Consider the following 23047-nt stretch of genomic DNA (forward strand, 5'->3'; position numbering starts at 1 on the left):
AACGCACTAACTTACTGTCACTGTTTTCTGTACCACAACCGTGTTTTCCTTTTTAGGCTGCAGCAAGACATCAGTGCTCTTACCTTGTTAACCTCCATGTGAATGACTTCCTTCACGTCGGTGGAGACCCTAAATGGTTGAATGGGCTGGAAAATGCACCTCAAAAACTGCAAAATTTGGGAGAACTGAACAAAATGTTGGCTCACCGACCCTGGCTTATCACCAAGGAGCATATCGAGGTAAGTCTTTCACAGAGTGATGTGAATGTACCCTTGTTTTTCAGTAAATGCAGTCTCAGGGTTAAGAGCCAGACAGGGTGAGAAATGTTCTGTGTTTCAGATCACTTTCATTTCGGTGTTCAGTCACTGCGATACCGTGTGCACGATGTATCACTTGTGCTAACCCCATAAAGCTGGCATAATCATTACTGGTCTCAAACCACAACCCGATTTAATTTATGATAGGCCGCTATTTCAGAATTGGCATGTCAGAATTCTGTTGGTGCAGCGCTGCTGTGGTCAGATGTGCGCTTCCTGAAGTTGGATGCTGGCAGTAACCAGAAATCCCCGAGCACTTCTGAGGCGGCGCCAGGCTGAAGGCAGATCACTATGTTTTTTTTTTGGCCCAGTATTCACTGGTTCAAACGCTCGGTTTTCAGAACTCTAATCTCTCTGCAGGCATTTCCGAGTCCCCTGGTGTTTACATCGAAGATAATTTTATTTGGGGGGAAAAAAAGTCAGAACTAACACTTTGGGTGTGCAGCAACAGCAGCTCGCACAGTACGGGCACCCTAAACGTGGCTACTGGGGTAATTTTCCCTCCTCTGCCCTTTTCTTCACCCATAGCATGGAGGAAGTGGGTGCTGCCTCCGCGCTGCCTGCCAGGTGGAGAGTGGAGGCAGGACCCTGGGCTGTGGGGGAGGACACACGCTTTGCCAGGAGGCCCAAACCTCCCACACTTTCCTGCCTGAAGGGGAAGTTGGGGTTTGAAGCTTCTTGTCAAACGCAGAGCATTCCACCCACGGGGACCGGGCGCAGGGAGCCCAGCCTTGATGCCAGGTTGTTGCACAGCTGATCTGCCAGGAGGTGCCAGGGTTTTCCAAGTCCGTAAAGACCGGTCGAAGAAAGAGGCAACTGTTGAGGTTGCGTCTTCACCAGAGGCGTGAAATTTCGACACGAGTCAGTCTGGTTTCAGTGCAAACCATACGGTGCAAAGCAGAAACCCCAACTGCCTCGATAGCTGCTGGGGGGCTGGAGAGGGGAGAGAAGTCATCAGGTGACCTGCTAACAGGACAGCGAGCATGCAGGGAGTTAGGGCAGCAGGGAGTTAGGAAGCAATTGTGGATTTTGGAAAACTAATTTTACCTGTCAAACGAAAGTGTTGATAAATTGCACAAATCGTTCGAACTCCTTTTTAAACGTAAAGCTTTTGTCTTGCATTGTTTTTAAAGCAACTTCTGAAGACTGAAGAGAACAGCTGGTCCCTGGCGGAGCTGATCCATGCGGTGGTTCTCCTCACACACTACCACTCCCTGGCTTCCTTCACCTTTGGCTGTGGAATCAGCCCGGAGATCGATTGCGAAGGGGGTCACACCTTCAGGCCACCTTCCGTCAGCAACTACTGCATCTGCGACATGACAAATGGGTACCACGGGGTGGATGACATTCACGCCAGCCCAACTGTGAGTATCTCAGGAACTGTCTGAACACTCTCCTTCAACAGAAGTAGTTTCTTTGTAAACTGAACACACCGAGGATACCTGTGCGAGCAGCTTTTTGTTCAGTGGGATTGCTGAGCCTAACCTAGCTGAGGACTAACCTGGTGAAAAGGTGTATTTAGGAGGAGCTGAAGTGGCACTGGGGAAAGCTAGCAAAGGAAGAGCCGAAGATACAATCTCTCTTGTCTGTTTTTTTGATCTCTTATCTGTTTGCCTATCTGAGGGACTGCTGCTGACCTCAGCTAGATGGTGATACATGACCTGAGTAGCAGTGGCCAGGAAAGCTTTTTATTCCACGTGTGCAGTGGAAACTTGGCTCTTCCTTTGATGCTAGTCTTTGATGCCCTGAGGTGTTGGTGGTGCATCACACGACAGATCGCTCACACTTTTCTGACCCTGTGTCTAAAACAGTACTTCCTGCCTGCAGCACTTGTGCTCGCTGAGCTGCACTTGCTTCCAGTTGGTGAGAAACACGATGTGAACCGAGCGCTGCTTTAAGAGCAGTGACAACAGGATATTTTCAATGTAGGTTCCTCGCAGGTTCCTCTACTGTAATAGCGTGGGTGGCATTCAGATCTTGTCAGATCAGCTTGCCGGTTTTCTCAAGGAGCAAGTCGACTGCAAAAGGCAGAGAAAAAAAAAAGGGAGAATAATTTAAACTGAAGATAACTTAATTTTGCTCTGTAATGATGGATTTTTACAGGACCAGATACTGAATTAAGAGCATATTGTGGTGGTGTTGAAACAGCTCTTGTGAAGTAAGATTATCTTGCGCTAGCTGTCCTTTGAGGCTTCATTAAATCTGCATTACATTCACTCTTCCTTTCCCTTTCGATATGTTTTCTTCAATATGCGAGCAGAGAAAGGGAAAAATACAGTTGGGTTGTAAATTGTGGTTACTTCCTCTATCAGAATTTCTGTTACAGCCCCTATTTTTTCAGTTGTTGAACATTTAGATTAGATAAAAGAAATTATTTCAATCTTAGTGTAACAACCACTGGTTCCAAAAAGCTGTGAGTCTTAAAAGATACTAAAAATACCAGAGATCTTATTGAGAAAAGATGATGACTAAATGTGAACTGTTAGGTCAGTACAGATTTCTTTCAAGAGCCATTTTCTTGGAAAAATCAGTATTTAATGATGTAAATGAAGGACACAGCCTGCATTTAAATTTTCTGGCTTGATGATTTCTCCTGTAATTGTCAGTTCTTGTTACACAGGGAACTGAAATGTTTGTGTCTCCTTTTCAAGACTACAGAGTCCGTCTGTGAAGTTGAGGCTCTCATGGAGAAAATGAAGCAGCTGCAGGAGTGCAGAGATGAAGAGGAAGCCAGCCAAGAAGAGATGGCCACCCGTTTTGAGAGAGAGAAGAGGGAAAGCATGTTCGTGTGTTCTTCAGGTAGCGCAGATGGAGCGTGTGTGTATATGTTCTAAAGCACTCTAAGAAATAAGTATTATCTGATGTCTGAAAAACAGTACCTTTGCTTTGAAGGGATCAAGATGAGGGGTGCCTGGTTTTCTTGCAGGATCACTTAAAAGCAAAGCAGTGGCAAGATTTGTGGCACCCCAAACATACATTAATACTTACTGACCAACATCATGTTTAGTAGAAGTTTATTTCCAACAGAATGTGAAACTTTTAAACCTCTTTTATGAGGTGCTGTAAAAATAAGTCCTTAGATGTAGCTTTTTAAGTCTACAAAACGTTACAGATGACTGTGAAATAACAATCTGTTTGAACCTGAGGGTTGTTGCAGGTTCTTTAGTGTTTTCCTGTAAAATAAAGCTGGCACGGAGGACTTAGAGGTCTTTTTTCAATAAGCTCTCTGTTCCAAACCAAGTTTCCCCTTTACAGTTTTAAAGACCTCCTGAGTTCAGAGCAAAGTACCCCCTAGGCCAGGGGGATAGGGTGAAGACTGGTACACAAAAGAAAGGAAAAAAGATGTTTGCAGATCAGAAAGATTCTCAGTGTTTTTCATGGAACTGCCTCTAAAAAAAGGATAGTTGAATTCACACTAAGGTGTACCAAAGGATTTATTACAGGTATTCCAGTGAAACTGTGTGTTTATTTAGAAAAGCACAGGCTCCCATTCTCCTGTAACAGTTCCCCTAGTACATTTCCAGTTTGTTCTTACTGAAATTGCATGAAATTCTCTTTGCAATTAACAGAAGATGAAGAATCAGCACCCACAAGAGATGTGTCTCGTCACTTTGAGGATACCAGCTATGGCTACAAAGACTTCTCCAGGCACGGCATGCACGTGCCCACCTTCCGAGCTCAGGTAACAAGGACGGGGGCTGCTCTCAGGAAGCTTGGGGTGCGGTCTGTTTGGTGTCTGGCAAATACCAAACCCAGAAAGTGCTGTGCTGTAACTTACTGCCCCATGGATGGCAAGACTTAGAGCAAAAACCAGCTGAACAAAACCCCCACACTGGATGATGTGCCCTGAGAGAGATGACATTAAAGCACGAGGCCTTCACAAGTTCCTTTCTGAAATGCTCCATTCTGCGTTTTTACTTCTTCTAAGGATTATTCCTGGGAAGACCACGGCTATTCCTTGGTTAACCGTCTTTACCCAGATGTGGGACAGCTCCTCGATGAGAAGTTTCACATTGCCTATAATCTGACTTACAACACAATGGCCATGCACAAAGACGTGGATACCTCAATGCTAAGACGAGCGATCTGGAACTATATTCATTGTATGTTTGGAATAAGGTCAGTTTTGCTACAGTGTTTTATACATACCAGCTTTTATCTTATACATATTCTATACATAATTCTTATTCCTATACATAATTCTATATAAAATAGCTTTTTTCTTTCGTTTTTTTATTCCTCAGAGCAAAGCAGAGCTATTTATTAAGCAAACATGCATGTTTGTTTTTATTTTAAACATATTTATACGTCTGGGGAAGGGCCACTAGTGGTACAAATTGCACAGTAATTTATTTTCTTGAAGGAACCTACAACCAAGGCAAGTGAAATATCTGGTTCTGGAAAATGAAAGTGTTTGTCTTTCAATTCTGAACAGATACGATGATTATGACTATGGTGAAATTAATCAGTTGTTGGACCGCAGCTTTAAAGTTTATATCAAGACTGTGGTTTGCACTCCCGAAAAGACCACAAAAAGAATGTACGATAGCTTCTGGAGGCAGTTTGAACACTCTGAGAAGGTACAGTGCGTGTGTGGTCTGAGGGACACGGGTGGGAGACCTGTTTGGCACGCTAACGCCACACCTACCCAGCTGGCACTCGAGCTTTGGCTGATGTGACTGGGATTCTGCTCGTGTTCAGTAAATTAATTCGGGGGGATAGCACTGCCCAGACTGAAAAATTTTTTTCTTAATCAGTGTTCATATCAAGGGCTCCATTTCTTGCTAAGCTCCTCGTGAAAATAGGTTAGAGATACCTAGTTATAACAGGGATACTATAACTGGGATGATTTAAGGGTGAAACAAACCCCTGTGTATAGTTTGTTTGTTTGTTTTTTGTTAGACTTACAAGCTTTCAAGCACATAAACCCTTCTTAAAAGCCCCAGCCCTTGCATCTCCTTAACCATCAAAATCCAAGGATCTTACATGTTCCTGAATGCAATCACCAGCCAACTCTCACCGTCCTCATGGAAATAATATCAGTGAAACCGAACACAGCCCCTACATGCCAAACCAAACTCTCAGCCAACCTGCTGCCAGTGAGAGAATGCTTTTCACCCCTCTCCACCACATAGTTTCTGATCTCCTCCCCAAAGAAATACAGTAAAGACATTGAGAAGATGAGCTGGGGCACTCAAATTCGTACCTCTGGCAGCTACTGAAAGCCTCTACCCCAACAGAGACGATAGTTTTATGGCATGTTACAATTTCTGACGTGCCTCACCTCAGCTAACCACTCCCGTGTTGTTCAGGTGATAATTACCTGTGTTTCTCTCTCTGTCCCACAGGGGCAAACGACCTTATCACCTCTTCCTTTGCTAACAACCCCCTCCGCTCCACAGGTACCAACCACCCTTTTGCCTTCAACTAATTAATTAACCGAATTGAGCTCAATTTCAGCAGTTGTTCCCAAGCTGCACATAGTCTGCTGCTGATGAAGGGCTTCTGTGCTTGAAAGCTTGTCTGTTTTTTTCCCAGCTAAACCAGTTGGTCTGCTAAAGGTCACCTACATCTTCTTATGACCCTGGCCCTGCTTAAACATACCCGTGCCCCATTGCTGCGCCGTGCTACGGTACCAGAGCGTTCCTTAAATCTTTCCTCCTTCAGCAAGCTTTCCTGATAGAGCTAACGAGCTGGGTAGCTGAAACCTGCAAGGCGCTCCCCCACTGCTAAGGCAAAAACTAATGCGAAACCCACAGCCCCACAGACTTCCTTTTACCCAAGCACGTCACTGCGAGCACTTTGCTAACGCTCAACTTGTTCTGTTTCCGAAAGGTCCATGTAAATTTGCTTCTGGTAGAAGCTCGGATGCAAGCCGAACTACTTTATGCTCTGAGAGCTATTACTCGCTATATGACCTGATGCCTCCGGCTGCCTGGCGACGTTGGAATGTTGTGCAGCTGCAGTGTGGCAGAGGAAGATATGAAGCCTCAGGACCAACGGTAGCTATAAATTAAGACGCCCATTGTGCCATAACTCCTTTAGTTTCAGCTATTTCCGTGTTTGGAATATCGCTGCTGCCAGTAGGCAGTGAACGCTTGGCAGTTGAAAAGACAGGGTTGTGCAGAAGTGCTGCCTGATCATGGTATTTTGGCTTTAGACAGCACGGGACACTCTATGAACTTGTGGCAATATAGCAAATGATAGGCATATAGATCTTCTAAGGCAAATACGACAGGAGTTGGAGCGTGAAAAGAAGTGGGACTTGATGACATTTGCTTTCCCTACAAGAATAATCTTAGAAAACGTTGATGCTGCTATTTGTGCTGGTGGAGTGAACAGACCCAGGCTGTTCCAGTTAAGCTAAAAGTGAAAGTGAGCACTGCTATTGTCTGAGCCTTTATTGTGTGTGGTTTCAAAAAAAAAGCCTCGTTACTTAGCTTTTTAATCAGAACTCAACCTCTTCTGTCCACACTGATGATTTGAAAGATAGCAGTCAATTTTCTCAAATAATTTAGCCTTAAGATGCTAGAGGACGTTTGTTCAGCATTATTTGGTGAGCTCCAAAGTGCAATGGTCTTCCTATGGAGAGGAGAGGACATCGGTCCTCCGAGCTTTTTAGAGATCTAACTACACGAAGTGTCGAGTAGCTTCTTGTCCTGTTTTTCAAGGGGGAATCGATACCTGTTCAGGAGCTAGGACAAGGTGTGGGAATGTTGTTCTAGACTGCCAAACAGTCCTACTGTATTACATGCCCAACGCTGGTCTTACTGATTTTTTTGCAGTTGCTTAAATAACTAGGCTAAATACGATCTATTTTTAGTAAATCAAAACATGATTAAAAATGCTGACATTTAATATACAGTGGTTTTGGAGAACACATGAATACTTTTGTATGAGTGTGAATCGCTTTTTAAATTTGTCAGTATTATTGGTATTTTTTAAATAAAGGTAACAACTTTTTCTCTTGGTGTCTGTGTGTGGTTTAACTTCACATTTCTCTTCCTGCTGGTTGACTCACTCGTTCACACACCCATTATATTGAAGACTTTTAAAATGCCTGAAACAGTAACTGAGCAAACGTACTTAAAATGACAAACCATGATTTTTTTCAATTGAGTCTAAAGTGGTAGGAGATAAAGTTTTAAAAAATGTATTTAGCTCTTCACTAAAATTACAGCAGGAACACCTCTCTCATACCCTCCTAGTCTCCTCCCTCATTCCATCCCTCAGCCCTCTACCCTCTATTCAGGTAAGCTCCGCCACACAGGGTTTTCTGTTTCCTCACAGGTAACGGGTGGGAAGTGACTGGAGATATCAAACGCATTTTTATACAACCACTTATTTTCAAAAGCTGGCTCTAAATATCACTTGGAGATTAACATGGATTTTAAAATGGTCCAGCAGTGAACTTAGTTCCAGATTAGATTGCTAGTTTTCACAGACAACTGCCAGAAAGGCCTCTGGCATCAAAAGGGATATTCACTTCTGTGCAGTCAGGCTGAGGAATTTATGGCAAGAGGCACAGGGAGTGGGAGGGGGATTTAGAACAGTTCGGTTGGAAGGGATCAACAGTGATCAAGTCCAACTGCCTGACCGCCTTTGGGCTAACCAGAAGTTACAGCATGCGATCTAGGGTGTTGTCCAAGTGCCTCCTGAGCACTGACAGCCTCAGGCCACCAACCACCTCTCCAGGAAGCTGCTTCCAGTGTCTGACCACCCTCACAGTGAAGGAATTTCCCTGATGTCCAGCCTGAACCTCCCTGGCACAGCTTTGTGCTGTTGCTCTGCAACCATTTACTGCAAGCCCATGAGCCAGGTCATTGCCCAGCCTGGTGTGAACATGTTTAGCTCAACGATGGGCAGTTTGATACCATCCTTCTGGACAAAGGCCTTACTGAAATCCAGAAGGATTATGGCTGATGCCTGAGTGACCAACTTTTTGGGACACGCTCCTATAGCTGGCCGTAATGGGGGTAGAAACTTTGACCTGCTAACCGGAACGTAGGAGCCTACTGTGTAAGGCAGGAAAGAAATGGATTTGCCCAACCCCACAAGTGGAGTTAAGCTAGCTCAGACTGGTTTCTGTTACCACAGCCTGCTCTGAGAACACTTACAATCCAAGAAGCTAAAATATCTAAAATGATCTAGGGGAGAAATTAATAAACTGTCGAAAATTGTGACTAACAGGAAGCATCTGCTATTTCCTCTTAACTAAAAATACAGGATTTCTGAGGTTCCAAAAACAGCAAAACTTTCCTGTCTGAAGGCATATCATAAAACTAACTTATGCCTAACAGCGTACAAAAAAAAGTGTCTTCCCAACCTGTGAGTGGAGTTTCTGCAGCATCTGGTCGCCCTGCTGTCCGTTTATTGGTTCAGAGGTAGGCAGGAAACTTCCAGAAAGCCCAGACTGCATGGTACCAGCATCAAACCGCCAGACACATGCTGGGACATGCACACACTCGCTCCCCTTTGAAGCAGTAAAGAGCAGCGTGTGAAGGACTTCACACCGTCACATTTTCAGACAGGACTAACCACAACCTGCGATTGTAACCACGCACAGAGCTACTCACCTTGGAGCACGGGGCTGAAAAATGCTTGGGGTTTTCCCTGTACCAACGCTTTTGTGGTCCTAAGTAGTGCAGAGCAAGCAAGACTGTTAAGAGCAGCGACAATATCTTTAAAAACGTGAAAACAATCAGTGACAGTGGCAAATTGCTATCGCTGCACAGAGCAGCAGCAGTGTGGGATGCCAAGGTGTGAGGCAGGAACAAGCCACGACACCAGCATAGTCGCTGACGTGGTGTGAGCTGCCCTCATCTGCTGCATAGCGCAGCAGCAGCACCTCACCCAAGTGTCATGGGTGTGAGTTGTGTTCATGTTCAAAACTCACCCCAAGAGGTGGAGGTGGGGGAAGCTGCCCAAAAGGCCTGGCAACGCGTGGAAGGAGGCGGTGTGAGCGTGGCCTTGCTCCCAGTGGCAGCGTGAACACACCCAGTCTGCGCCAGCAAACTTTGAAAGAAAACCAATCAAACAAGCAACAAGAAAAAGCACAGCGTTTTCTTTTGAACATCTGGTTACGGGAGCATGACAGAACCACCTGCCCCATCAGCAGCAATTAACAATCCTCTCCAGCAGCCCCTGACTTTCCAGCTCATATTTTCAGCTCAAAACTTTGCATATCTGCACATGTTCAACCAAGACAAAAGAAACAAAGACAGCGGCAGAGGCTGGGTACTCTAAGTAGGAACAGCTCCTGAAGTCACAGGAGAGCTGCACTGAAGTTTGCCACAAAGACAACCAAATGGCGGAAGATGCTGTAAGAGTACATCAGAAATTCAGCATTTGGGGGTTTAGAATTGTTACCCACGAGTTTTGTTCAGGAAAAGACATGGACCTGCAAAGCTCCATGAGTGCTCTGAGGCCTCTGCTGTCCTCTCTGCTCCACCCAGCACTCCCGCACGTGCCTCCTCCTGAAGCCTCCACAGGACAAACTTGATAACGAGGACAGAGGTGCCCCAGCTTCTCTCTCCAGCACGGGATGCCCAGTTTTGCCATGCTACAGAGCACACCACGCTGCTCCGGGCCATTGTTCACAGTTCAGCTAGTTGGATCCCTGAAATAACTCGCATTGTCTTTGAACAGATCCTAACTGCATGCATTCCTGCCATCTCAGGGACTCGAGCAACAAAGCCAGTTTCAGGCAGATATTCAGCATTTTTCAGTTCTGATTAGACCTTCTGACAGGACGTAGCCACGAGGTCTTTTCCACTGCCTCCCCACCCCGCACTGCACAGCGTGGTGGTTGCCTGCCTCTCGCCTTGATGCAGACGCCAAGAACAAATGCCTGCAGCGCTCTCCTCACAGGGGAGCACTTACCCATCGTGCTGCCTTTAATACCCTCAAGAACCAACATCCGCTCGTTTTGCCAAGAAGCAAATGGGGCATTGAAGCCATTTATCTTCCCCCCTCAAAGTGGGAAAAGAAGGGATAACGACTGAGAACATTTTGAGTTCAGCAGAGCTGTTGCTAGAGCCAAACCATGCTCAACAGCTGAGCAGTTCTCCTCTGCGGGCTGTAGGGACAAAAGGAACGTTGCAGATTTCATTACCTTCGCTGAAGCTTTCTCCTCACCAGTCCCAAAACCTGGACCGTGAAAGCTTCCCTTTGTTTCAACTTGCCTGCCAAGCAACTACAGAATTAATCGACAAATCACACCAAACAGCTGCTTGATTAACTCAAATGTATTGTAAAAAGCAATTACACATGCAAAAAATTCATACAAGCTTCTCAGAAGATAGTTTCCAGCATATAAACGCCAGGCTTTACTAACTTCCTAAAAATTAACTTCCTGTGCTCCCCACCATACTTACCAATGGCAATGACCAGGTACATGAGAAATCTACATCTGTACAATCTATGTGACAAAAAATACGACTGATTAAAATGCAGTAATGGTCACAGCTGGAACGAAGGAGTGATGGCTTTGAATTCTGTCAAGAAGTTTTTCTGCCACAGGTTTGAACTCTCTCTCCCAATAGCGTTTGTGGTAGTCCCTTAAATCCCTGTCGAGGCTGTAATCCTGTACCAGCTCCTCATCTGTAATCAAGGAAAATGCCACCATCAGTTCTGAGTTAATATTTACCCAACTACGTACTTTCTGACCACAGCACATACAAGTTCAAGACTTAAAAACAACTCCATGCTGACGACAAATGGAGCATCCCTGTCTAAGGGGCTTGGCTTTGACTGAAAATAAAGGATGTCAGAAAATGGTAAGAAGTGTATTGTAGCTTCTACTATTCTCACACCTCAAGCTATAGCTAAATTGTGTCTCTGAGGCCAAGCACTTATTGTGACTGTCAGCCTGGAAGCTACATAGGTTTTAATATTACCTATAAAAATTTTGCTAATGTTAGTAAATCTGTTCATCTAACTCCAACTGTGGTTTTTGTGTCATGATTACTTCGCCAATCTGGTTTGTGAAGACTCAGTCAAGCTGTGTCCACTGCCATGCTTAAAGCACTTGACCCAGATTAGTTAATACACTACTGGTGCCCTCCCTTCCTCGCAAACTTCATAAATAAAACAAGAGTCTTAACAGAGACAAGAAATGTTAGGAATGAAGGGACATCATCACTTGTTCTTTCCCCTCCAGTGTGCCTGCCACTGGATGTTGCAAAGAAGCAAACCCTCACGGGAATCAGTCCGCAACCAGGAGCACGCTCCTGAGTCAGGGCTCTACAAACACGGCTGATAACACTGAACAAACGTTTTCCTGCAAGAGCATGGCACAGTTTAACACACAGAAAGCACATTTGACAGCACTTAGGCCCTAAACGGACCAGAAACAAAGGTGCAATCCCCCTCCTAATGGGCAGCGTGACTTATCTTCGCCCTGGGCTGCGAAAGAGCACCAGGTTCACAATCTGTTCAATAGCTCTTAAAGAGAGCTGCCTGCTGGGAGCTGAAGGGCAACTTCCATTACCCACGCTGAGTCAATGCTTAAACACCAGCTATTAATGTGTAAAAGAATGGCAAGGTGCCTGGGAGAGCAGGGAGCCCGAGCTGCAAGCTGCAACAGCCATAAAAGAAGAGGCTGAGGTATTCATCCGTGGAGATGGCTCCATTTCATAGGAGGTTACCAGTAGCAGCAAGTGATGTTTCATTTCCAAGCTGCTACAGGGCTTCCAAATTGCCAGAATGAAAGAGATGCTGATGGTGAAGTAGCTTCCAAAATCACAAAATGCTAGCCTAAAATGGGGGTACTGCATGGAGGGGAGATGCCTCTTAGGAGGCTTTATGTAAAAAAAAATAAAAATAAATAAAGAAAACAAACATTCAAGAATGGAAATGCCACATCTCTGCAGGAGGAAACTTTGTAATCAGAGGTAAAACCCAGCTTTAGACATCAGATCTACATTCAGGTGAACCACGGGATAATTTAGTTTGGATGGGAGCTCCAGGGGACATCTGGGTCAGGCCATGCCCACCACAGAGCCAGCTCAGACGAGGCTGCTCAGGTGCAGGTATGTTGGGTTTTGAGCACCTCCAAGGATGGCATCTCCTCAGCCTTTCTGAGCAACCCCTTCCCCTGCTTGACTTCTGTCACAGGGGAACCTTCTCTGAAGTGACACAAGGCTACTCCACTCCCCTTTGGTTCCTGCATATCTGTTGTCACCTTGTTCCAGGTACAGGAAAGAAAAATAGAGGGGAGGAGGCCACACACAGCAGGTGGACTGAGGTGTCTGCTGTGCCGTGCTCCATCGGCACGCCCTCAGGAAGCTGGAGGACAGTCTGACCGTCAGAAGTTGCCTCCTGCTTCCTGAACCATAGAAGCAGAGCAATGGCAGGTCAAGGCTGCTGCTGGATACAATGGGAGGATGAAGATGTGGGACAATATTAACCAGCTGCTATTACTAGGAATTTGTTGGCTCTTAACACACAGAGGAACCAGATCCAATGAGTAACGTGAGCTTTTTTTTTGTTCTGAAGCTCCTCCTGTGACTACAGTTTGAAGGAAGACAAGCCTTCTGATTTACTTCTGACCTATTTTTGATTAATTGTCATTGCATGCTGGAACTGGAACTGTGATTGTACACGAATGGCCAATTCATGAAAGCTGTACTCGTTAACGAGAGTTCCAATTACTTCACAGCCTGGGCTCTGCAGTCAATTTAATTGCTGGAATAAGCAGTGTTAAATGCAGAGGGGCAAAAAAAAAAACAATTAAGAATTATCCAAAACAAAGATACATATTCATTGCTGCATGCCAGAAAATTCAAGTATGATTGTGGCTGTAAAGTTTGCAGTTATGTTGCAGAATATTAAAAAGTGCACTCGTGATCTTGAAATACTGAGCATTTTCGGATAAATAAATGGGATTACTTCTCATATTAAGGTATGCTATAACTATCATTACGACAAGGGATATAATGAAAGCAATGACTTATGAAGTAGAATTAAAGAATTTCTGTGACCAGAAAAAAATCCTCACAAAACCCACCCAGTTTTCTGATTGTCTAAAACAAAATAGACCACAGGGATCTCAGTTGTATCTGGGTATGACTAACATGTAGTCTTCTTTGCAGCAAGCATTAATCTTTATTAAATTTCCCCTTAAAACCAAATCAAAATTAGTTAAGGTCTGCTCCAATTTCATTTACATTTTAAACGTGCTACATGACAATAAACCACTGTGTTGCTGGATATTCTGTATGGGCCAACCACTTATGCCCCACAGACAGACTTCCCACCCAAACAATGCTGCCCCTTCTATTTCTATTATTAATTAAATAATATTTTATTATCAGCCTATTATCTAGGCTGATTTTGCCCCTTCTATTTCTGTTATTAAAGAGACCAGCATTGTGAATCTCACCCAAGAGCGACGTGAGCAGCACCAGCAGTGTGTCAGTATCTTCCCCAAAGCATGACGCCGCACTTGTGATGTTTTCACTGTAGTTCCACAGGGTTTTGCAGATCAGACAAGCCAGCTGCCAGTCCGCTGGCCCAAAGTCTCGTAAACAGTCGACTAACCTGTCAGTATCAAACACAAACAGTGCTTTGCTCCGTGCAGTTTTCTCCTGAGCCCTTCAAAATCCAGGCCGTCTAGAAATGCGTAGATTCCATGAAAGGTTGCAAGAAAATTCTACATTAATAAACTTAAGATGTTATTCTCTTCTTTTTCACTTAGTCTAGTTCCCTAAGGATGCAAATGTGCCTTTTGCTCACATCTATGTACGTATGCCTGTCTGCATCTGTCCATCTCCAGTAACTTTTTAACCCAACTGACCAATTTCATTCACGTATATGTCACAAATGCAACCAATTCAAAGATGCTGAATTCCAACAAATTTCTTGGCCATCTGTGACTGTCCCAAAGCTGTAGCTATCACAGCAGAGATTGCAATGCAAGCAGACCTTATCAGGCACCAAAAATTCACCTGGGAAAGATGATATGAATGCAGAAAAAGCTTCAGTCAGAGCTTCCAGCTTATTACACATCAGAAGATCTAACCAGAAAACTTTCAGCAGAAGACTTATCCAAAATAATTTGCTATTTCTATGACTCACAGAATTACCTCTTAGGTTCAGTGGAGTCTGACTATTTTGCAGATTTCATCCCTTCTTGTATTTGCTCAGCCTGCATTCCCAGCGGACTCCTCTCAGAACTGCTGGTTTTATTAAGCACCATTAGGTTCTTGGCCTTTCTCCCAGTCTCACCTCTTTGCAGATATCAAACGCAAGCTAGATCATAAGCAGGACTCTGAAATTAAGCTATAACTTTTCTGCGTGTACCAGTTTACATACAGTACCTAGCCACAGTTCTCATTACCAAACAGCATTGTTCACACGTCCTGGGGCAGCAGAAGTAAACACTATTTTTCACCTGCTGTCCCTAGTGATCTCTCTAATAGCAATCCTTCGCTGCTGTTCTCTTCCTCGACACTATGGTGCCCACCTTCCCTCACTTCCTGGCTTCATCGTGAGAGTTACAGCCTGGTGATTAGCAAAGGAACCACAGGAGAGCTATCACATTCAGGTGTGGCTGGAAACACCAGTAACTGGAAGGCAACCAAAAGAAAGTTTGCTTTTTTCTTCCCTCTCTGAGAGCACTTTCTGCAGAAGACTGGCACGCATCTGATGAAAAAACAAAGGATCTTGCTTTTATTTTTTGAAGTTTATCTCTCTGATGAGACTAATTCCTTGTTTTATTAGAACCACTATATATTGGTAGAGTAACCTCATTTCCAAAAATCCACAGAGCTGCCCTTTTTTTTTTTTTAAGGTCACCCTGACTGTAATCACTTGCATATTCTTTGGATTCATTTCATATTGTTAGCTTTTCCTTCCTGCTTCACAAATTTTGAGGCATAGTATAGACAATTTCATACTATATATGATTCTACATGGTAGACATTTCTCATATTTCTCACGTTTATTCTTCAATTAGTCTGAATTTTATTTTTATGTCTGTTTTTCACCTTTTAAATTTTCAAAGTTAACCAGAACATGGGAAGGGAAGATAAGCAGACAAAAAGTCTTGTTTACGCTGTATAAAATAAGTAATTATATGATATATGAGCAGGAAAGCATTTCAAAGTTTGGCATATTGTTACATAAATGTGGGTTGTATCAACTGCTTTACAAGCGTAAGAACAAGATCTTTCATGTTGCTCCAATTAAGCTGGATCCGCTATTATCTGCACATCAAAGCCACAAGTGTTGCATCCACAGTGGTTTGTCAAGATCTAATACCACTTACAATAAAAGTGCCTTAAAGTTGAGCTCTCAGAGAGAGAAGACAGGAGCTTTTTTTGTATCAAGCACGGGTAGATCAGATTGTTCTTCCTGAAGTACTAAGATGTTACCACAATTTTAAGAGACCGTGTGGGGTGTCCTAGTTCCTTCACTGCTAAAACAGATACACATTAAAGGTGTCCATTATTTGTACATTTAAACCACGTAGGATCCAGTTAAGTCAGGCATAAGCAGCTACTGCAAAGACATTCATGCTTCAGTTATCGTGTTGTACTCTCACCTGTATATATCAGGAGGGTCTTTGGGAGATTATTCTACAATTCTTGGCACTGCAGCAGGCTAAACCACTTTAAGGCTTTTGCAAAAATTAAAAGCAAACAAACAAAAAAAAACCAACCCACCCACACATATGGAAGAATATGAAAGGCTCTTTCTTGAAGACTATTAGATCCTGGATATTTATTAAGGAGGAATCCTTGTAAGTTATTGGCTCCAGTGAAAAAGAATCTGATTGAAACTCTTTGGCCAAACTACTGGAATGTGGCCTTTGAAAACATAATCAGGAACTTACTTCCCAATTCCTCCTTCTTCCATCAGAAGAGCTCGTTTGTCCTTATCCACTGTGAGATTGAGCAGAACTCCACAGGCAGAGAAACAGACATCTTGATTCTTGGCATCAAGTAAGGCAATCACGAACTTGTATACTGGATTGTGAAGAAGGAAACGAGAAGGAGAAGTTGGACTTAGCACGCAAGTGCCATTATAACACACTTATTAAATATGTACACTCAGAAAGCAGTCAAATACAGGGATACCCTATCCCAAAATGTAAACTGTGTGATGTTTCTAGATTAGTCTTACGAGACAGAGTAATAGCCATTACTACATCACGCTGAACACCAGTTTCTTCAACACAACACCTACAAAATTCTGCATCAAAGTAATGTGAAAATCCAATCAGAAGAGCTTAAATTGACCGAACTGGATTACAGGGTTACTTCTGAAAAGTATCACCCTCCTTTCAATTACAGAGTCAGCATAAACTGCTAAGATTAGGCATTTGGCACTCACAGAGGGAAGTTCTTACCTCCTTGAGAGGCAGGGTTGCCTTAGACTGCACCAAGTCCAGCTGGGACTGCTGCAGCCTGGGGCTCCTGCAGGGAACAGGCAAGAAGCAGATGCTGGGCATGCAGCATCTCGCAGTGCTTGCTGACTCTGAACTCAGGAGGCAGTGGAGGGCAACCCCAGCAAGGGAGTCGGTCCTGCCTAGTGGGGAGGCAGCCTCCCAGCTCCCCCTGTGCTCAGCACACTGGCAACAGTCTCTCCAAGGTGGAAAATTCAGTCCTTTGGCTGAGACAGCTCATTAGCAAGTGACTACTAGGTATCACTTCTTCCTTTGCAGATCCCTTCTCCCTCCAACAAGCCTTGATGTGTTCACCGTTGAAAGAAGAGGTTGTATGTTGTGGCATATCACCTCGCTTTTAGCGCTGACAGGCAGACAGAAAAAAAATTAGCAGTGAAGTGGTGTTTAATTAAACTTAAGACACACCTTCTCTGGGTAGCAAGGAGTAGCCATTTTTCCCAAAGCTCTTCAAGCAACAAAAGCAAAAGGACTTGAGAAGACTTGTATCCTGCTTCACCCAGAGGCAAACAGGAGGTCTCTTTGTTGAGGCGTATCACAAAGCACTAATAAGCTGTCAAATATCAGAATCAAAAATTTGTGCTAATGAACCTACATGGGAATTGACTTAGATTTTCATTTTAAATCCAATCACTACAAACCTGTAGGACTTGAGGAAATGAAGGAGTGAAGGGAAATTCAAAACTATAGTCTTCAGGAAAAACAGTGTTTGTTTTTATTATTATTATTATTTTTTTTTTTGGTAGTGTTTACCTTAGTGAAGGTACACCATGGCATGTTTTTCCTACTCCAATATTTCCATTTCAATGAAACTGAAATAAAGTGGTGTTTATAATGACTACTGTTGGATTCTAAGATTGGCATAATTTGCAAAATATCAGCTAAGATTGCTTCTACCCTTTAACTCAGACAGCTTATTAGGAATTCTGCTTTTTTAGAACTACAGACATTTAAAAACAGGACTCCTACAAATGCAAAACTCACTCTTTTTCTGTACGATGAAGTCACAGATCTCATGATACTGGGAAAGATTGCCAAAGACTCTGACAGCCTCCACAACTCCATCCATACTGTTGCTCATTAACAGCTTTAAAAGCACTATTGGTTTGCAGAGAAATGAAATAAAAACAATTACTTGTATATCACAAACGTGCTTGGCTTTTTATCAGTAGATATCAGAATGCAAACAGCAACAGCAATAAATATAATGCATGGGAACATTTATCTAACTGTCTGGTTGCAGTGAAGGGCACGAGCAGATGGTAGAACAAGCACTAAATTGTGTAGGGCTTTGAAGATGAGACAAAGAGCTCCAATATGGGGCTAAATGCAAAGGAACAGATGAGGAGTTATGAAGATGGCCTAAGCACAGTTGCAATAATGGGAGCCAGTTTTGCTATACAGTTTTGAGTGGGCTTATGTGAAAATCCAGGAAGACAGAACAAAAAAAATGTTGTAATATCTAAGAGAATTGATTTAGATCCTGAACAGATGGTCTTATGGTGGGACGTCTCTTTAAACTAAAATTATTTTCTGACATTAGCTCTATTTTCTTTTAGTGCTGCTACAACAAGCAAATACATTTTCTCTGAACAGCTACTTAATATTGCCCCTGGTCTGAAGCGCTTACTTGCTTGGTGGTTTCCTGCTTAGCAGTTTCACATATGGTTAGCATGCACCTTCAGCAGACAGAATGAGACCTTCTGCATTTCCTAGGAAGAGCTACCATCACAAACAAGCAGCAACGTACCGTAACAAGAAGCAATTTTACATTTTACATTCAGCAGTCTTCTGTGAGGAAGAAGTGAATCACTGAAATCAGCGCACCATATGAAGGACGAAAATCAGTGAACCCTTAACCCTTCCACCACAGAGAAGTAAGAGAAACAAAAAGAGAAAAGAGGTTGGCTTCATCCTCATTACTTCCTTCTTTGAATGTTGCAATACTGAACATGCCTTGAACTTGTCTCAAAGAGACAACAGAAATGACCGTTTTTTGTCTTTGGGATCCACCCACTTGTATCAGACAGCAAATATTCTCAAAATGTCTCCTGAAGGAAGCATGCTGGTCTTCTATATCTAAAGGTTTCATCTCTGCTCATTTCAGACAGAGGAAAGGTGATGGGACTGGTTCCACACACCAGCAATAAAAATGGGAGATTTGCAAGATAGAGGCTTGTTGTATAACAGTAGCCTTTTGTGTAAGTTTAACACAATGAGTCCCAGAACTTAGATGCAGTTCCTACACACCACTGAAATATGACTGCTGTGTGATTCTCTCTCCTCTGATGTCATGGACAACTCCTATAATGGCAACAGATTCATAATCCAGACACAAAACAACTGCAGACTCAAAATTTTGCAAGTCTAGGAGGTAACAAGGAAAAAAAAACTTCTTACCATGCTCTGATTAGAAGTAAAAAGCCATATGATTATTTTGGTTCAGGCATATGAATTTTGAAAAAGTCTAGCAAAAACCGCTACACAGAAAACAACATGGCCAATTCATTTGGGGAGAAAATGGGGTTTGTCAACAACCTAAATATTTTCACAGAAGTCATATAGTTATGTTCCAAAGGAATCAGAAATCACTATGGAAGTAATTCAGCCCTATGACCTTCATAATCCTGCAACATAATGCCACAGAACACTGTCAGTGTCTTGATTTTCTGTGGTATCAAAATCTAGCATGCATAACTTCCACTTTCAGAAGGTACTAGTTTAAAAGTCCTTACTTTCAGCAATGTGCAGCTTCTTGTCTTGAACAGCAGAACCCTTCACTTTGTAGAAGGATAAGTTGTTGATTGTTGTTGCAGCATTGATGACCAACTCCTCACAGACGTCAATTGACTTATATTCTGATATAAAAAAAAGCATATGTATATATACCCACATGAGTAACTTAAAAGTATATTACAGTTCAGAAGCAAACTGAATCATAGTTAACAAGACACTATGAGAGAAAACTTATTTTTCATTAAAATGGCAGAGGCTAGCAGGAACAGCTGATGCAGAATGGCAATACAAAATCATGCTTTCTGACTCTTCATCAACAGAAATCATTGTGACTAATGTAACATTGTGTAAAATCTAGTTAAAAGATTTTACAGATCCTATTTACTGTTTTAAGATGGGACTGAGGAGAATTTGCATGCAGAAACCTGTATGATAGTTATCAGACTGCTGACACAAAGAAATACTGAAGACTGTTACACTGAGATGTCAGCTACTAGAAGACGCTGAAAAAATAGTGTTCTTTAATAATATCTGAAACATTCTCTCAGAGTTCCTGACAACATTACCAATATAAAATTTCCTCTTATACTAGCAAAGCTGAAAGTTGCATTTATTGATTTTCTGAGGTTTCTGCCCTCAGAAACCAAGTGTAAAGGAAAGAAAGTTTTCTTGTAAACTAATATGGTGCTCAGCCAAAGGGGAGCAGGCCAGAGAGAAGCTTTGAGTGCTTACACAAGGATTAAGATAGTTCCAACCCTAAAAGCTCCCACAGGGTTTAAGAAAGAATGGATGAACTTGTGAGTCTGCCTTTGTCTAATCCTGCATGGCTGGTAGGTAAGACTGGTAAAGTAGCACATAAACTGCCTGATTGTCTTTATGTAATATTTAATGTCACCCACTCAAGTATACTGAGTTCTTTGAAATTTATCTCATCACTGCTAACCTCTGTTACTGGGAGAATGGTCTGCCTCATCCTAGCCTACGTTTAGATTTCCAAAAGGATTGTTAAGTGGTAAAGAAAATGCAGTTCTAAAACTCGGTTTAGAGGTGAAGGGACCATCTTCCCTTGAAAGCGATTAAGGTTGGAAATCCCAAAAAGGATGAAAACAAAAAGAGATTAAGTTTTTGGAGGCTACTAAAAGCCATGAGAATAGGAAAAAAGAAGAATAGTCAATCCAAGAACAGTCATAAAGCTGTGAACCTTAAATAAAATATAACAATGAGTCCTTTTACACATGAACTCTCAGTGAGATGTACTTAAAATAAAATTCTAGTTTGCTTATCCTTAATGATCAAGCCTGCAAATCTCACCACTGAATTAAACACTTCTACAACCTCTTTCCACAGACACTGAAAAGTCAATGCTCCCACTGTCTCAAACAGCATTTTACAAAATACAATTTATGAATACCAGCAAATTGACTTTGCTATTTTAGCAACAGAATTGATTCAAGTATGGCTTGATCTAGATATAAAGCTCAAGTAGAAAAATCCTAAACTCTCCCTACAGATTGAACACAGGAAACACACACAACATAGATGTTATTACCTAGTACTGTAACAAGCAATTCTACAACACGATGGGCAGCTGCCAAAGCTGCTCCTACACTGGGGTGAATGGAGAGATTGGCCAGCACTCTTATCAGTTTTATCAGAACATCTTCTGCTTCTGAAGGATGTTTTGTTTGTTTTTCTTCTTCCCTTCCTCTTATATGGCACCATCTCTCTGCATTCAAATCAAGTTCGTGGTAGGTTTGAAATAATGATATCAAGGTGTTAAGACTTCCTTTTTCTTTAAAGAATTGCTCACGGGCCTGGTTATTCTCTGCTGTTAAATTACCAAGAATGAAGATGATACGGATAACCAAATCCTGCAATAAAATAAGGAAACCATATTACTTGAAAACATCAGAAGCTATTAACTACTTATAAAGAAGATAATACTTAATCTGTTCCACAATTTGGTTAATAACAGGTCCAGAATAACTGAAATAATGCCAAATATAGCAACTAGAAACAATTTCATATGCTACTATTTCTCCTAACCCAGTTTACAGAAGAAATTCAAAACATCTGACAGATCTAGTACAGCACTGGGGCTACTAATTACTCATGGTATATGTTTAGTATAGGTAATCCATTTTTATCAAGCCCACACTAATTTTAAAACATCTTAAAATATCACTTTATATACCAGAATAATCATATGAGCCAGACCTTACTAAACTTACAAGTATGCAAATGTCAGCTGTATGGCCAAAGACTGCCACCTTCTCTAGGCCTGTTACTTATCGTAGAGGTTAAACTACTTCACCTTGCTTTGTTACTGTTAAATCCAGGTCATTTCCTTGTTAACTATGATTGCTTATAGATTGCTGAATTGTTTGTTCAAGATTTTTACCAGAAATTTGACTCATCTGTTGTTCCCCAGTTCCCCCTCCTTCTCCTTTTCCAGAGAGGTGCCCTACAACCTTGCCATCCTGCGTAACTTCTCAGGAATTCCAGAGACATTACCCACCCCTTTCTGACCTCTGTAAGCACCACGGGGTAAATTTCATCAGGCTTAGCTGGTCTGAAGACACTTAAATATACTACATACCACTTAAATAAATTCAGCCTGGAATAGAGATTAATCATTTGAGCATACTTAGCCCTTTCAAAAAAAAAAAAAAAAGAAACAAGAAAAGACATTTCCACATTTCATTATTCACAGTGTCATGTCAGTAGTTCTCATCTTATCTTCCAAACACTGCAGCAATTACTTTCTATAGTTAATTGCAAGAAGACAACGAGAAAGTTTTTGTTTCTTTTTATGTCCCCTTCTAGTTGCCTCCCACTGTGATTTTTTTCCTGATTTTGATTTTAAATATTCTTGCTACCCTCTTACTCTTATCATTGGTAAATGAGACCTACTTTCTGGTTTTATATAGTATCTCAACATCTCATGATTTAACCAAATTGCTCTCTTACAGCACGTCCTATCCCTGCCCTTCAGTGGGATATTGAATTACATCTCCATTTACTTTGTTTCTGACAGACAGAGCTCAGCTATTTTTTGCCAAGCTTAGTGGATCTTAATTCAATGGCATTCTCCACCACTACCACCTTTTTCTTATTCACCTGTATGGGAGAAGAAAAAAACATCCTGAAAGTCAGAACCAATCCAAGTGCAAACTAATTAAAATATGTTCTTTTGTCTCTTGTATCTAAAGCTGCTTATTTTCAAAAAGTTCATCTACTCTTAGCTGCTAGACTGCTGTACTTGCATTAACACAGCATTTTGGTGTTTTTGTTCAATAGCAATCGTTCTAGTCACAGATATTTTAATCCTCCATGGTATTGATAATATAAGTTAACCAGACACCATCCAACTTGAAGCATACACAGTGATAACGAATGAATAAAGACATGTAAGCAGTGAATCCTTTTTTCATATATATCCTCATAAGTTTCAGGTCGAAGTCTTTGCCACAAGACATTGGCACTAACATCCACTTAAGGTCAAGAAGATGAATGCTCTTCCTGAATTTGAGAAGCTGTTTCCTAAGGGAGGAACAGGTTCTCTCCTCTCTATATTTAATACAAT

General features: G+C 42.2%; 2 protein-coding genes across 18 annotated transcripts in view; one reads left to right on the forward strand and one right to left on the reverse strand.

Moving 5' to 3' along the window:
• The window catches only part of SESN1 (sestrin 1), a 70493-nt gene extending 63213 nt beyond the window's left edge, over window positions 1-7280 (forward strand). For 8 of the 10 annotated variants that reach the window (XM_068677755.1, XM_068677752.1, XM_068677756.1 and 5 more), the window contains 8 exons: window positions 57-239; window positions 1451-1681; window positions 2969-3116; window positions 3887-3999; window positions 4246-4436; window positions 4753-4897; window positions 5666-5719; window positions 6153-7280. In XM_068677755.1, the coding sequence (XP_068533856.1) occupies window positions 57-239; window positions 1451-1681; window positions 2969-3116; window positions 3887-3999; window positions 4246-4436; window positions 4753-4897; window positions 5666-5719; window positions 6153-6239 (1152 nt within the window). In that variant the 3' untranslated portion in view covers window positions 6240-7280. The remainder of the gene's footprint in view (window positions 1-56; window positions 240-1450; window positions 1682-2968; window positions 3117-3886; window positions 4000-4245; window positions 4437-4752; window positions 4898-5665; window positions 5720-6152) is intronic. The other 2 variants (XM_068677751.1, XM_068677761.1) reach the window with 1 other exon arrangement.
• Window positions 7281-10544: 3264 nt separating this feature from the next.
• The window catches only part of ARMC2 (armadillo repeat containing 2), a 65977-nt gene continuing 53474 nt past the window's right edge, over window positions 10545-23047 (reverse strand). For 7 of the 8 annotated variants that reach the window (XM_068677747.1, XM_068677746.1, XM_068677745.1 and 4 more), the window contains 6 exons: window positions 21011-21332; window positions 19461-19583; window positions 17710-17823; window positions 16156-16288; window positions 13702-13859; window positions 10545-10919 (listed from right to left, as the gene is read on the reverse strand). In XM_068677747.1, the coding sequence (XP_068533848.1) occupies window positions 10762-10919; window positions 13702-13859; window positions 16156-16288; window positions 17710-17823; window positions 19461-19583; window positions 21011-21332 (1008 nt within the window). In that variant the 3' untranslated portion in view covers window positions 10545-10761. Of the gene's footprint in view, window positions 10920-13701; window positions 13860-14784; window positions 14964-16155; window positions 16289-17709; window positions 17824-19460; window positions 19584-21010; window positions 21333-23047 lie in introns of those variants that run through there. The other variant, XM_068677748.1, reaches the window with a different exon arrangement.

This window comes from Anas acuta, chromosome 3 (assembly GCF_963932015.1).
Source record: "Anas acuta chromosome 3, bAnaAcu1.1, whole genome shotgun sequence".
Classification (NCBI taxonomy): domain Eukaryota; kingdom Metazoa; phylum Chordata; class Aves; order Anseriformes; family Anatidae; genus Anas; species Anas acuta.